Source organism: Monodelphis domestica, chromosome 3 (genome assembly GCF_027887165.1).
Source record: "Monodelphis domestica isolate mMonDom1 chromosome 3, mMonDom1.pri, whole genome shotgun sequence".
In the NCBI taxonomy this organism is placed as follows: domain Eukaryota; kingdom Metazoa; phylum Chordata; class Mammalia; order Didelphimorphia; family Didelphidae; genus Monodelphis; species Monodelphis domestica.
Window position 1 is genome coordinate 196,072,117 of NC_077229.1, and position 14,970 is coordinate 196,087,086.

The window sequence follows — 14,970 nt, forward strand, 5'->3', positions numbered from 1 at the left end:
GTATTTTTTGCCCACTTTATCCAAAGCATATTCCCAGCACTACAAGATACAAGTTTCTGAGACAGGGGAGGAAAAAACCTTGAAGAAATGGGATCAATATGCTAACTATCTCTGACTGCTTCCTGCATACATAGGTTTTTTTTTTTCCTTAAAAGAAATTAAAATCATCCTTAAGAATGAATTGGCTTCCCTCATTATATTCTAATGGGGGAAGATAATATATACATATATAGATACATACATACATATACATATGGAGTAGCTAGAAAGTAATTTTGGAGAAGACATTAATAAGTAGGTAGATGGAGAAAGGCCTCTACTCAGGGATTTGAGCTGAGTGAGACTTGAGGGAAATAAGGGAAAATAAGTGAAGATGAGAAGGGAGAGGCTACTAATGGTGTAGAGGACAATCAGTACAAAGGCATGGAAATGGGAGATAGCAGTTCATAGGTAAAGGACAATAAGTAGGCTAATGTAGCTGGATCAGAGAGTGTTTGTAGAGGATTTAAGTGTTAGAAGTTTGGAAAAATAGGAAAGAGTAAACTTGTGAAGAGTTTTAAATGCTATACAGAAGAATCCATATATGATATGAATTCAGAGGTAATAGAGAATTACTGGGGTTTACTGAGTGGAGAGACCTGTACTTTAGAAAAATCACTTTTTAGCCATGAAAAGAATGGATTCTAGTAGGCTAAGTCTTGAGGAGAAGGAAACCAACTTGAAACCTGTAGTAGTTTATGTATGACGTAATGAAGGCTTCAAAAAGTAGTGGCTATGTGAGCAGAGAGAAGGGAATGTATAGAAGCCATGTGGCAACTTACTGGACAGGTAGAGTGAATAAGCATGATGACCCTGAGGTTGCAAACTAGAATACCTGGAAAGATTTTGGTGCCTTCAATATTTATAGTGAAGTTGGGAAGGTGGGAGTTGGGAAAGGGCTTTAGGGGTAAAGAAATGAACATTTTGAGCTTTTAGAAGGCTATGGGTTAATTGGAATGCCAACAGGTAGTTAGGTTTAGGGCTGGAGGTACAGATCTTGGTTTTGTTTGAAATAATGTTCTTTATCTTATTCACTCTTACTGTAGTCTTTCCTCCAGTGAGAAAATCATCCTAGATGTTCAAATTATTTAGCTGGGCTCCCAGGATCAGGGCTAGTTCTCCCTACAATTTATAGTTGGCTTCCTTTTTTGTTGCCAAATGTCAGACTCCTTGAAGCTGTTTTGTCCTTTGAGTCACTATTCAAGGTTAAGCTGAGGAAAGTTAAATGACTTGTCTGGGGCCACATAGATATTAAGTGTCTGAGGCTGAATTTGAACTCAGTTCTTGACATCAGGTTTAAAATTCTATTCACCGTGCTACCAAAATAGTTTTGGGCAGGACTGTGAGCCAAATTCACATTTCTGCCCCAAATACAATGTTCTTTATACTATACCATGAAGGACACATGTGGATAATAATTTTTACCCTAATCCATGGAAAAATTCAAGGGTAGCCTTCAATAATGTCTCAGGCCTCTTTCTACTAGGAGTACAGATATTACTGATTCCCTATAACCAAAATGGTTTTAAGTTAAGTTCTTTGAGGTCAAGAGCAGGAACAGGGATGGTTTTCTACCATTTTGGAACAGTGGGGTACAGGATGATAGGGTAAGGGTTGGTACATAAGGGCAAGGAATAAGGGTAAGGAGAGAGGAAACATTTTAAGCACTACTATCCAATACTTTTGCAGTTCCTATGACTAAAATATTATCCCTCTCCCTCTTTGACTATTTTATTCTTGCCTGCCTTTTAAGGCCCACTTCAAATCCTACCTTTTCCATAGAGTCTTCAAAAATATGCCAGTGGTAATGACCTTTTTTGTTGCATGCACCTCAAGGCACTGTGTTTGCACTTAGTATTAAACTTTGTTTGTATATTATTAAAATTATCTTGTTATACTACATTCTTCCTAAGTGGCAAGTTCCTTAAGGGCAGTCCAAAAGTCCCCCCCCACAAAAAAAATCTTATCTTTCCCAGAACATTATTTTCTATACAGCAGGTATTTTAATGTTTTTTGAATGAACGAATGCTGGAAGTCACCTTTTCTTATCTTGTCTGATCCTCTATCCAATGCCTAAATCCTCTCTACCATGTCCTGTCCAGTTATCATCCCACTGCTGCCTCAACACTACCAGTCATAGGAGAATCTACTACTTCTCAGGGGGCCTATTTCAGTTTTTGGTACAACTAAAATTATTAGGAAGCTTTTCCTTACATTAAGCTGAGGTCTGTCATTATATCTATGCACTGGAATTACTTTTACTCTCTGGTACCATAAATTGTAACCCTCCAAATGTCAGCAGATATCTATCATGTACCTCCTAAGTCTTTTTGCCATTAGGCTAACTATTCCCAGTACTTCAAGCAATTTTTTCATCATCATCCTGGTTGATCTTTTCTGTTTGGAATGCAATTTACTCAAGTATACAATACTCCAAATATGATCTGAACAGTCTGATTCTTATCTCCCTTTATTTCTATTAAGAACCGCCAGAGCACATGATTTGCCTTGGTAGATGAGATACATGGATTCCTAGCATGTCATAGACACAATGAAACAAAACAAAATAAAATGGTAACCATAACTTGGATCAAGACAGAAAGGTCTTTAGTCTCTAGTAACTATATCCCCTTTCCTTAGGAGAAGTCCCACGTGCACTAGGTTATCCATTAATTTCTTCTCAGAAGCCTTCCCGCTTTAATTCACCGGCTTCAGTTGTCACCAAGGGCATACAAAGCCAAAGGGTTAAAGAGAAAAGAAAACGGGAAAATTCAGTCTCTCACACTTAAGAAAGTCCTAAGCCTTTTCACCTGTAACTGTATATGTCCTGTTCTTCTTAAGCAAAATGCCCATCCCTTTTTGAAGAGAAACCTTTCCTTCCGTTTATATAATTTATAAAGTAGCCCACGCACCTTATTAATGTAATTTACATCCTAGGATTGTAAAGCAAAGGAGATGACGTGTCCAGTTCTCTACAAGAGTTAAAGCGATATATAAATGCTAGGTATTATTATTACTTATAATAATTATTAGAACTCCAATAATCCTGAATTTCAACCACCAGTAGGAAGATACTTCTCCTCTTTTCTCGTCGACTTTATTTCAACAAGGAAAAACCAAAATCACAAGTTCCTGCTGAGGAGCAGAACTCTAGCTTGGTGCATTTCCAGACTCAAGGTTCTACCTGTAGTGCGCAAACTTGGTGCTACCTAATCCCTACCCCCGAATATTTGGATAACAGTATTTCAACAGCATTGGCTTCCTTTGTCATCTAATGTATTTTGTTTTATGTATTTCAGAACTTTATTCTGAGGAGAGAGTCAACAAACTTCACCGGGGCATAGAACAGGTGGAGAAAGCCCACTGCCCCAGCCCCCCTCCCCCCAGGTCCCCGCTGGGGAGCTCCAGGAACCTTGGGAGCTGGCTCGCGCTGCTGCACCAGGACGGGGTAGGGGATCTGGACGCTCCCAGTCCCTTCCTCACCCTCGTCCCCAGCCCTGGCCCCGGCCCCAGCCCACTGCAGGTCACCTGTAATTATAGGAGGCGAACTTGGAGCTCTCTCTCAGCATCACCCGGTAGAGATCTAACACTTGTGCACGACTGGAGGCTGCCATTTTGGGAGGGAGGGGGTGGGGCAAACAAACGGGTCCTTTTCTCGGAGGCCCCACATGACCCGGAGGGGCGGGCGAAAATAAAGGCCGGGGCACACCAGGAGAGAGCTCTCCTCGACCCCGGGGGTGGGTCCGCGAGTTCGGCGTGGGGCTCAGCATCTTACTGTTTCCATTTCTCCGATACCTGTCTGGGCCCTGGATAGGCTCTAGAACCCAAATTGTTTGGTAAAGAGAAAACAGGCAGAACTCCGGGCAGCTAAGCATGGTGAAGCGTGGAAGCCTAGTAGAGTCAAAACATTGGTCCGGATTCCCTCTTCCAGCTAGATCCCCAGTGGGGTACTGGCGGGTGCTGAATTCGATCTTGGAAAGATTACGTTTGGGTTGTCTAGCCGGGGTTCCTCTCCTCTCTCCCCCACCACTCTGGGATCCTCTTCTAATGCTCAGTATATCCCAAGTGTATTAGCACCGAGGAGCCTGTGAAAATAGGTTTCAACTACGGGCTGCAGGGCTGTGATTGCTCTTCGGTTTTAAAGATTCAAGCACAAGTGACAATTGACATTTCCAGCTTCTAGAGTTGGGTAAAAGACCTCAGAGATAGTCCAGTACACTTCCCTTGTTTTACAAATCAGCGTTTTACAATTGAGACAGCTCATTTCATTTCAAGATAGTTTCACTAAAAGGAAGAAAGGAAATTGGTTGAGTGATTAACAGTTTTGGTAAATATTAGAGCCAGGATGCGTGTCTGTTTATGGGCGTAGAAGGCAGAAGTATGTCTCTGGTAAAGCAGGTGATGCATCATCTTGCCGCAATCTTTCCTAACTCCTAGTCCGTGTCCCAGTTCCTTTTCATTTCAGAATCTGTCCCTGGGTTTGAATCTGTGGGGATGATGCAGCTGAAGTTTATGCGTTGCCCCAGGTGGGAAGCAGTTCCTATTTCTGGGACTGAAGGTAAAATAAAGGATTCAAATCTCATCTAATACCTGTATGGCATTGGACAAACTTGGAGAAGAGAAGATTCGGAAATAAGAGATGGTTTTCAAATATTTTCAAGTCTGTCATGAAGAAAAGGAATTAGACTTATTCTCTTTGGCCACAGAAAGCAGAATAAGGCGGAAGTGGCAAAGAGAGAATTCAGGAAAATCTTCCCTCTCTTTCTTCTTTCTTCCTTCCTCTTTTCTTTCCTTCTTTCCCATTTACTCCTCCCTTTTTTCTTCTCTCTTTCCTTCCTCCTTTCCTTTCTTCCTTCTATTCCACCTCCCTTCCCTCCTTCTTTCCTAATAATGAAGACAATCGGAAAGTGGAATGAATTGCCTCCGGTATTATTAGAACTCTCCTCTCTGAGCGTCTTTAAGCAGAGCTTGAATAACTGATTGAGGTTATTATTCTGGTGGTTCCTTTTCAAGTCAGGTTTGAAAGTCAGAAGTTTTCACCAACTCGAAATTGAGTCATTTGACATCTTTGGGCTTCGGTTGCATCACTTGTTAAATAAGAGGGTTGGATCTGACGACTTCTTCCAATCAGATCTATGCTCCTATGATGCTAAGTCTAAGGACCCGTTTTAAAACTTGTCAGCCGGTTGCTATTGCTAGGGAGCCATACATCCCGCTATATAGTCTGTGAGCTTTTAGCTGGCAAAAGCTTTGACTGTGGTTTTACTACACTCCTACCAAAAGCAAACTACTCTTACCTAGTTCAGAAAGGAAAACTGGAGCCCAGGTAGTAGATTATTAGTAGCACAGAAAGTCGCAGGGTGCACACTGAAGTTGTCAAGTAAAAGCTTTTTTATTTATATCCAGGCACTTTTGAAGACGACTTGTGATGGGGCCTTTGGAAAAGGTCCCATGTGAATTTCAAGATGGCAGCGCCCAGGCTCCATGAGAATTAGCTCTTCAGTGTGTTCAGTTCCTTCTCAGAAAGAGAACCTGCGCCTAAATTGCCAGTTTTTGAATTTCCGAAGTCTAGGTTGTTCTGGCAGAGTAGCGGGTGAGTTCGGAGCCAACCTTCTGGAAATGTTCTTGTGGGTTAGTAGCGGGAGTTTGGATTTGAACCTGGATTTTTCTGACTTTTAAGACACCCCTCAGTGTCCGTGTTGGCTCTTAAGTGATGAGTCTTGTCGCTTCACATTCATTTTGCGTGGGAAATGTAAACAGTAGGTCTGGCTTGGCAAAATGCAGCATCTTTAAACAAAGGCTTTTTATTTTTTAGTTTGGAGAGTCTGCAGGAAGTTCAGAAACATGGCAAGAAGTGCTAGAAATCCTTTCTTCATGCTTTTTATGGATAGACTCATGCCTGTCACCTTCCTAGGAAGGCGTCACACACATATTTCTATCTCCTTCATCCCTCCCCGCCGTAATTTTGACTATTTTTGTGGCTTATCCTTTTGACGCTTGGCTGAATTCCTTTCTTTTTCTCCCTCCTGCAAGAGTGAATGTAAGCTGTGGGACCTGGAAGGCCTGGGTCAGTTGTAATTCAAGTGTGGTTGGTTGCAAAGCACTTTGCTTATTTCCAGTGTTACATGAATACGACAAAGACTTCTTGGGCTATATTTTTATACTCTGAAACAGAGTAATATTTTTCCCTTTTTAAAGTTTCCTTCCCCCTTTGAGAGGGAAGTACCCTCTCAAAACTCTCAAATTTCTGGAATAATTTTGCCATGTTATTTGGTGCTGTTCATATATAATATCTCCAGTTTTTGAGTAAAGTATTCAGGATAATGATGAGTCTAATACATATTTTTTAAGTATTTGATCTCTGCCTCCTTACCCCCACCCCACCCCCCTTGAGCCATGTTTTCCAACATACTTAACCTTTCCCTGGGACCACTTTTGCATCAAAGTATATGTGAATTAATTTGGTAGATTTGATTGAATTCTTAATGCAGGATCCCTACATCAGAACAGATTTTAGCTCATGAGCTGCATTTATTTTCACAGTAAACTTCACTTGCTCACAAGTACTAAGATAAAGAAGACTAAATGTCAGTTTTTAAATCTTTAAAAATCTTAGATGATGAAAGGTGTATCCATAACACAGAATTTAGTGGTTAGGGGAAATAAGCATTTACATAGTACTTACTACTGCATTTGATTCTCACAACAACCCTGTCAGTCAGGTACCATTATTGTCTCCATTCTACAGTTGAGGAAATTGAGACTGAGAAAGAACAAGTGAACTTGCCCAGGGTCATGCAACTAGTAAGTGTAGGTCTCTAGGCCTAGTTATTCATTGGCATCTTTTCATCTATTCATCCATATATCTGTCTATCTCTTTATCTCTGGATCAGATTGACTGCACTGTATAAGTCCCTTCATTTATTTCCCAGTTCCTTTTTTTCTCAGTTTCTAACATAAATCCATTAGCCAAATTACATATCCAGCTCTTTACTGCTTTCTAACCCACATGTACTTATTATAAACTTAATGTTTGCAAGGCACTGGGTTAGGCCTTGGGGATAGAAATACAGAATTAAAGATAGTTTTGCCCTAAAGATGCTTATATTCTACTTGGCATTCAAACCAAAACTTGTCAGCAAAATTATAGCTATAAAGTGTCTGAAATGAACAGTTTACCCGAATGCCTCATATTGCGGTGATACTGAGATGTTGGTATCTTTGTTAACAGAGTATAAGCTCTGGGATATTTTACTGTTTTTGAAACCAATCACATCAATACTAATATGCTTTTAGTAAACAAAGCCTGAAGATAAAAGGAAGTCATATCTAAATTGTAGAGGACCCCACAAGTTCTCTTTGGAGTGGCAAACTAAGAAGCTGGTATATTTATTTGATCAGTCACATAACAATAACATAAATAATGTCATGATACTTAGTACTTCTTGATTTGTAGTTCATGATGAACTTAAAGAGATTTCATGAAAATAACTGACAACTGTCTAGTACAATAAGATTTAGAAAACATTTTACAAACATCTTATTTAATGCATATAATAAACCTGTGGAAAAATCACTATCATCCCATTTTTCAAGTGAAAAAAACAGGCTTAGAGAGGTTAGTAAGGTTACATGAACCTCTTTTCCCCCATCTCTCTCAATATTCTTTCTTTCTTTTTTGTTTTTTAACTCTTACCTCCTGTCTTAATATCAGTTATAAGACAGAAGGGATTCAAGGGCTAAGCAATCGGAGTTAAGTGACTTGCCCAGGGTCACACAGCTATGAAGTATCTGAGGCCAGTCAGTACTATTTCACATGTTGGCTCTTATGGTTTCAATTATCACCACTCCTGATGGCTCACAGATCTATTTGTCCAGTCCTAATACCCTTCCCACCTTCTAATCTCATGTCTCCAATTGCATTTATCCTCTTGAATTAGATATCTGGTAGACTTTGTAATTTAGCATATTGGAAATTTTATTTTTTTTTTGCCCCCAAACTCCCCTCTTCCCAATTTCCTATTACTGTCAATGGTATTACCATCTTCCCAATCACCTAGGTTTGAAACCTAGATTTTTTCCTCACTCTTCATTCTCATTCCCCCATATCCATTTAGTATTCAAATCCTGTCCTTTCTACTTTTAAAAATTATCTCTCATATTTCCCCCCTTTTCTCCTGTGACCACCCTGGTGTAGGTCCCCACTTCATGTCTAGAGTATTGTAATAATCTTCTGGTTGATTTCTGTCTCAAGTCTCTCCCCACTCTAGTCTGTTTTTCATTCATTAGTCAAATCAACTCCAGTGACTCCCTTTAGGATCAAATATAAAATCCCATTTCCTGGCTTTTAAAACCCTTTGTTACTTGACCCTCTCCTACCTTTTTTGTTATACCTTACCACCCACCCATGTACTCTGACCCATTGACATTTGCCTTCTTGCTTATTTCTGACATTTTCTCTGGCTGTCCCCCAATTCTCTCCCTCCTCATCTGTACCTCCTGGTTTCAGATCTTGAATAAAGTCCCACTCTGTGAAGGAAACCTTACCCATTAATTATAGTTTCTTCCCTCTGGGATTACCCTTATTTATTCTGTATATATTTTGTTAGTTATATGTTGTCTCTCTCATTAGATCTTGAGCTCCTTGAGTACATGGATTATTTTCTGCTTTTCTTTGTGTGCTTATCATTTATCATGGCAGTTATCACAATTATATTTGGCACATAGACTATTAATAAATGTTTACCAATAGACTGATATGTCTGTAATGACACAACTAGAAAATGTAAGTTTATGAATTCAAAAACAAATTTCCTCTGACTCCAAGAACAATATCTTTATGCCTTTCTAATCTTGCTGCTTCTCTAAGTATAATAATAATAATAATGATGATGATGATGATTATGATAGTAGTAGGGTGACAATTGTCTTTGTGCGTTTTCATCTATGATAGATGAGTGTGCACAAAGACACTTGTGCTTGAAGGAGATTTAAGTGGAAAAGTTGATGCACAGAGACAAGTCCCACTCTCTCGGCTTTGGAAGCCTGGGTCCAGTGGCATGAAAAATTGTTACACCTGGAGACTTCCTCAGCTGCATTGGATGGCCGTGTTGTCTTTTGTGCTCCAACACGCCCTAAGCACTCCACAGTGCTTTGCTGCGTCACCCTCTCAGCCGTTGAACCTTTTTGTTGGTTGCTTCCGTCTGTTCCGCCGAAGCAGTCTTTACATGCTGGGTGAGCAAAGCCCTGGTTCACCAGGGGTCCACGACGACCCGATGGCTACCCTCACAAGGTTTAGCCGGCCTGTCGAAGCTGTTGCCCGGGGTGTGGCCGCTGCCGCATGCTAGCAGCTACTGGAAGCCACAAGTGAGAGCTGGGTGTCAGGTGGGGGTCAGAGGCTGGAGAGCTGCCCTAGGAGGGCATGACAAGCCCTCCATACCAGAGATATTACTCCTCCCTGAGCACCCCATACACCCCAGAGCACCCCATACACCCCGATGATGATGGCTAACATTTATATAGTAGGTATTATGTGTCAAGCACTGTCTTATTTAATTTTTAACAGTCCTGGGAGATAGATTCTATTATGATGTTCATTTTATAGTGATGAAACCAAGGCAAACAGGGCATGTGACTCATCCTGGGCTACACTCTGTGACTGCACTTGAATTCAGTGTTCTACCCACTGTATCTATGTTGCAAAGGATAAAGAATTAGAGAAATTCTGTGAGGTACTTGATAAGCCCTAGACAACTCACCACTCATTAATTATTGATGTTTCCAGGGGAAAAGTAGGCACAAGAAGGAATGGTGAAAAGTGTACTATAACATTGTTTAGATTTAAGAATGAAAGAAGCCAAAGGTTTGTAGAATGCTCAGAAGACTCAAAATTGTGTGCCATAAATATGTCTTTCCAGAAATTGCACTAGAAATCATGAGTTGTATACATCATTACAAAAATTAGACTATTTTTTAAAACCCTTACCTTCCAACTTAGACTCAATACTATGTATTGGTTCCAAGACAGAAGAGTGGTAAGGGCTGGGTAATTGGGTCTCCAGGCTTGGCTCTCTATCCACCTCCCTGCTCCTAGACAGACTGTATTTTAAGAGACAGGATATTTTCTATTTCCTTGCACCCAACATTCTCCCTAATTGATTTTTTTATATGCTAATAACCATTTTCCCAGGGGCAACACCTGCCTAAAAGTAGTTTATTGCAGTCAACTAAAATTTACCCCAAGATTCATTTGACATGCATTTAATGATTAAAATATCATAGCTTATTTATTTAGACATCTGTTGATTCAATGAATTAATCTATAAGGATAAAAGGTAAATAAGAGAAGATCCTTGTCCTGAATGAATTTATAATTATTTAGCACAATGTTACTAAGAGTTTAATTTTGCTGAATTGGATTATTGTGTTGCATTGTAATTAGGCTTCAATAGAAAGCAACCCTCATCAGTAGGTGGTTGGCAACCAGGTGATGACTTTTTTTTCCCCACTTAAGTAGCTTATGAAGATAATAATTAAGGCGTGGAGAAATTGTCAATCTACTTTGGTCAATAGAGAACCCAAACCAATGAAAGTATAATTCTGTTTCATTAATGAATTAAGCAGAAAGCCCAGTAGAGAAACAATGAAATTGTAGTACTGTTGAGGTATTGAAATAAACAGCTTATGTGAAATTGTATTCTAAATTAGTTTTACACAGCCCAAACTGCTAGGGAAACCAGAAGGTAGAGGTGAGGAAGGAGAGAATCCCAAAGCTTGGGACACTCATTGAAAAGGCCATGCATTGGGAGATTGAATGTGGTATGAGGAACATCAAGAAGATAAGTATCACTGAATGGTGAAGTTTGTGGAGTGGTGTAAAGAGTTAAGAAAACTAGAAAGTTGGAAGGAGACAAGTTGCAAATGTCTTAAAAGCCAAATAGGATTTTATATTTGAGCCTGGAATTAAGAGGGAGCAATTGTGGTGAAATGGAGAGAGAGTAATTGTGGTCATTGAGATTGAGAGATTGCTGGAATCAGAAAGACCTGAGTTCAAATCCAGCTTCAGATGCTTCTTATCTGTGTGGTCCTAGGTAAGTCACTCAACCGTTTTCTGCCTCAGTTTCCTAATCTGTAAATAGGGAACATAGCACCCACCTCACAAGGTGATTGTAAGAAGATCAAGCAAGACAGTATTTATAAAGTGCTGGGCACATAGAACTTGCTCAATATTTATTCCTTTCCGTTCCCCAATTGGAAATTGCATAGGGGAGTGATGGTGTCTGACCTCTGCTGCTTTTTTGTCAGAGACTATGTTTCCCTCTTTCCCAACCTCAAAGTGCAGTGGCCACTTACAGGCTTGATCCTACTCCCTATTGGCATTGAATTTCTGAGCCTTTCTGCCCTTCCTCATTCTTTCTGCTTCAGTGCTGATCACATTAGTACTGAAGCACTGAAACATATGGAATGCCTGAGCTCTAGTGAGACATCAGCCTCACAGCATCCTCAGTAGCAGGGATCTCAAATTTTGTGTTAGATCCTGGAGCTAAAAGGGAGCCACTAGAGTTTCTTTTAGGGGTCAGCCAGGTGTCTCAGTGGGTAGAGTATGGATCCTGGAAGTCAGGAAGACTTATCTTCCTGTGGTTAAATCTGGCCTCAAACACTTCCCTTAGCAAGTCACATCACACTGTCTCAATTTCCTCTTCTGTCAAATGAGGTAGAGAAGGATATGGCAAACCACTCTATTATCTGTGCCAGGAAAGCCCCAAATAGGACCTGTTGCATAATTTCTAACCACAGGAATGAAAATGATAAGCAAAAGTTTCCAAGCTATAAAGAAAGATAGGTTTATTATGAGAAGTCCAAGTCCTACAAAAAAGCCATACTTCTGGTCAAGACTAAAAGACTCGTAGCACTGTGACAGACCTTCCTATATACTCCAAAGAATATAACTTATATACCAAGTTAAAAATACCATGTTAAAAAAAGATCGGGATGTACTTCTCATTGGTAGAAGTTATTTGATGATGACTTAGAAGTCACTTGATGGAAAAGTGGGGAGCGCTGTAGCCTGGACTAGTGACGAAAAAAGTGGGTGGGGTTAGGTGGTACCAGGCTTCAAACCCTGAGCCAGGCCTATTGAAGGATAGGGCTGACACTAAGGCCTATGCTAAAGCAGTTACTTAATTCAAAACCATAATATTTATAATAGAATAATCACAAATAGCCTATTAAAATCATGACTTATGCCAACTATCTTAGAATTGCAATTATGATTTCCTCAAGACTACTGCTAACATTAAAATCTGATCTTCATCTAAGAGGGTAGGAGATTACTCACCCACAGGTCAAAAAGAATTTGATGAGTGAAATGACTAAACAACAAGAGTTTCTTTGAGAGAGAGAGAGAGAGAGAGAGAGAGAGAGAGAGAGAGAGAGAGAGAGAGAGAGATTGAGAACCAGATGTGCATTTTAAAAGCACCCCTTTGACTGCTGAATGCAGAGTAGACTGGCATATAAAAGCCTTGAAGATGAGGATATCCTGAAGTCCATTAACTAGTGCTTGTGGAAGGCGATACACTTGATCCTGTGTGTGTGAGTGGAAGAAGAGGGCTTGTAAGAGATACCAAGGAATGGAAACCAGACTTGGCAACAGATTGAGTAAGGGAGGTGAGTGAGTAAGGAGTTGAGGGTGACCCCAGGGTTGCTAGTCTGGGAAAATGGTAGCAGGAGCTCCTGGAGGGCTGTTTTGCCTCTTTTTATGTTTCTAGTGCTTAGTTAGCCCTGGGTGTGACATGTACATGCTTAGTTACTATCAATGATTGATGGATGCCCTTGAGAGTAACTAGTAGGTTTGGAAGAGGGTTCAATTTTTGAGTTCAGTTTTGGACATGTTGAATTTGAGTTGTATACAGGACAATTAGTTTGAGATGTTTTCTGATTCAAGACTGGACATCAGGAGAGAGGTTAGGGCTGCATAGGTAAATTTTAAAAAATTGTTTTATTTTAATAACAAATTTCCACAAACGTTTTCCAAAGTCATATGATCCATATTGTCTCCTTCCCTCCCCTCTCCCAGTGCTGGCAAGCAATTTTTTTCTGGATTATATTTGTATTATCACACAAAATATATGATAAGTATATTTTAGAATCCATATGACCTACATATGTGGCAGAGTTAGGATTTGAACTGACCTCTCCAAATTCAAGTTTTTCCCTGGTACCAAAAGCCTCCTTATAGAAGACTCTTTGAATTTGCATTCCACCTGAGAGTTCTGTTTAGCTTATGAAATGCAGAATGTAGACTAGATATAGATATAGATAGACATAAGCCTTTTTAAACCATCTTTTATTTGTTTCAATTACTCCTTTGTTTTCTTTCCAAGTGCTCTCTTCTTCCATTTAAGATTGCTCTTAGATGCTTTTCTGTACTGGGAAATGCAAATATGGCCTTACATTTGACCTCTCCTGGTGTGAGTCAGTTTGGGTATATAGTTTTGTTTTAGTTCTGGAGTCATGTTTGTGTCACGGATGCTGTATATTCCTTGGATAACTATAAAACATTTAAATGACCTTTGTAGCATTTTCATTGGGTAATTTAGTTATATTCTAGCATCTATACTTGAATTTTAATTTCATCATATTTTTAATGGAGTCCTCTCTTATTTGCACAGCTTTTGTAAATGAGCTTTGTATCATTTTTATTGGATAACTTAGTTTTATTCCTTGTATGTGTATGTTAGAATTTTAATGTAGTTGGTCACATTTTAATGGAATTCTCTTATTTGTAAAGCTAACTAGTATTTATAAATAATGTTGATGCATAGTATAAATATTCAGAGATTCCGAAATGTTGATTTTACTGTAACTTTTAGTCTTTTAATCTACATTTACATTTCTTCCTATTAGCATCCCTTTGATAAGGCTTAGTGATAACTAGTTTAATAGGTCTTTTTTAGTTGTCTGTTCATATAGATGAATAATTTCCTCTTGGGAGGACTCTTCTGAGGCTCATTAGCAGCTCTGTATAAGCACTTTTCAAATACACTTAATTAAAATCTATTTTGAGGGACTTAGAAAGTCATAGCAAATTGCTTCTAGAGATTCCAACTTCATTGATCCCTTTTCCTAGCATCTTAGAGTTCCCTTGGCTGTAGGCAGACACCCTGAAATGATGAGTAAATTGACAGTTGATTTTATAAAATATACTATGGTTCAGCTGGAAGTTTTCCTTTTGCTTCATTTAAGATAAAAATAAGTCTTTTCCTCCCTCTCCCTGACACACAGTAAAATAGATTTAACTAAATCTGAATATTTATTTTAGCCTAATGTTTGGTAACAGAGCTGTACATTTTTTCCCCTGCCACTTATAATAATTGACCATTTTGGAGCAGTTTTTTTAGTTGCCTGGTTTTAGTTGTATGGTTAGATGAAAAAAATCAGTAGCATATTAGTAGAGAAAATAAGAAGGAATTATTCTGAAAATATTAGAAATATTTTTCACCAGAAGATCTGATGAAATTTTACTGTTATACAAGTTTTTAATAAATTTATTTGAAATATAAATCACAGAATTAGCATCATAGAATTTTAGTGTTGGAATGGACTGTACTCAGTCGATAAATATGTATTAGTGGCTACTATATACTAGGAACTGTGTGAAGTACTAGAAATACAAATATGAAAAGAATACAATCCCTTCCCTCAAGGAGCTTATCACATACAAAAGAAAACTGAAAAAGTTTGGATGGGTAGGCACTGGAAAGGTAGCCTGTTGTAGGTGCATGGTAGAAAATCTGTCCCAAAATGTAGCCAGGAAAGAAGGCTGGAAGAAATAAGATGTTCTGATCTGGGTTCCCTTCTTAAGGGGAGATTTTGTCTCCATCCTTCAATCATAGAGACAGAGGATAGTGATGAGGCTCTTGGGATCTTGCA

At 39.2% G+C, this 14,970-nt stretch overlaps 2 protein-coding genes across 5 annotated transcripts in view; one reads left to right on the plus strand and one right to left on the minus strand.

Moving 5' to 3' along the window:
- The window catches only part of LYRM4 (LYR motif containing 4), a 222,458-nt gene extending 217,264 nt beyond the window's left edge, over positions 1 to 5,194 (minus strand). For 2 of the 3 annotated variants that reach the window (XM_016431789.2, XM_016431785.2), the window contains exon 1: positions 3,568 to 5,194. In XM_016431789.2, the coding sequence (XP_016287275.1) occupies positions 3,568 to 3,914 (347 nt within the window). In that variant the 5' untranslated portion in view covers positions 3,915 to 5,194. The remainder of the gene's footprint in view (positions 1 to 3,567) is intronic. The other variant, XM_007488015.3, reaches the window with a different exon arrangement.
- A 67-nt stretch (positions 5,195 to 5,261) lies between these two features.
- The window catches only part of FARS2 (phenylalanyl-tRNA synthetase 2, mitochondrial), a 736,489-nt gene continuing 726,780 nt past the window's right edge, over positions 5,262 to 14,970 (plus strand). The window contains exon 1 of one of the 2 annotated variants that reach the window (XM_001378268.4): positions 5,262 to 5,632. The gene's annotated coding sequence lies outside the window, so the exon portion shown is untranslated. The remainder of the gene's footprint in view (positions 5,633 to 14,970) is intronic. The other variant, XM_007488013.3, reaches the window with a different exon arrangement.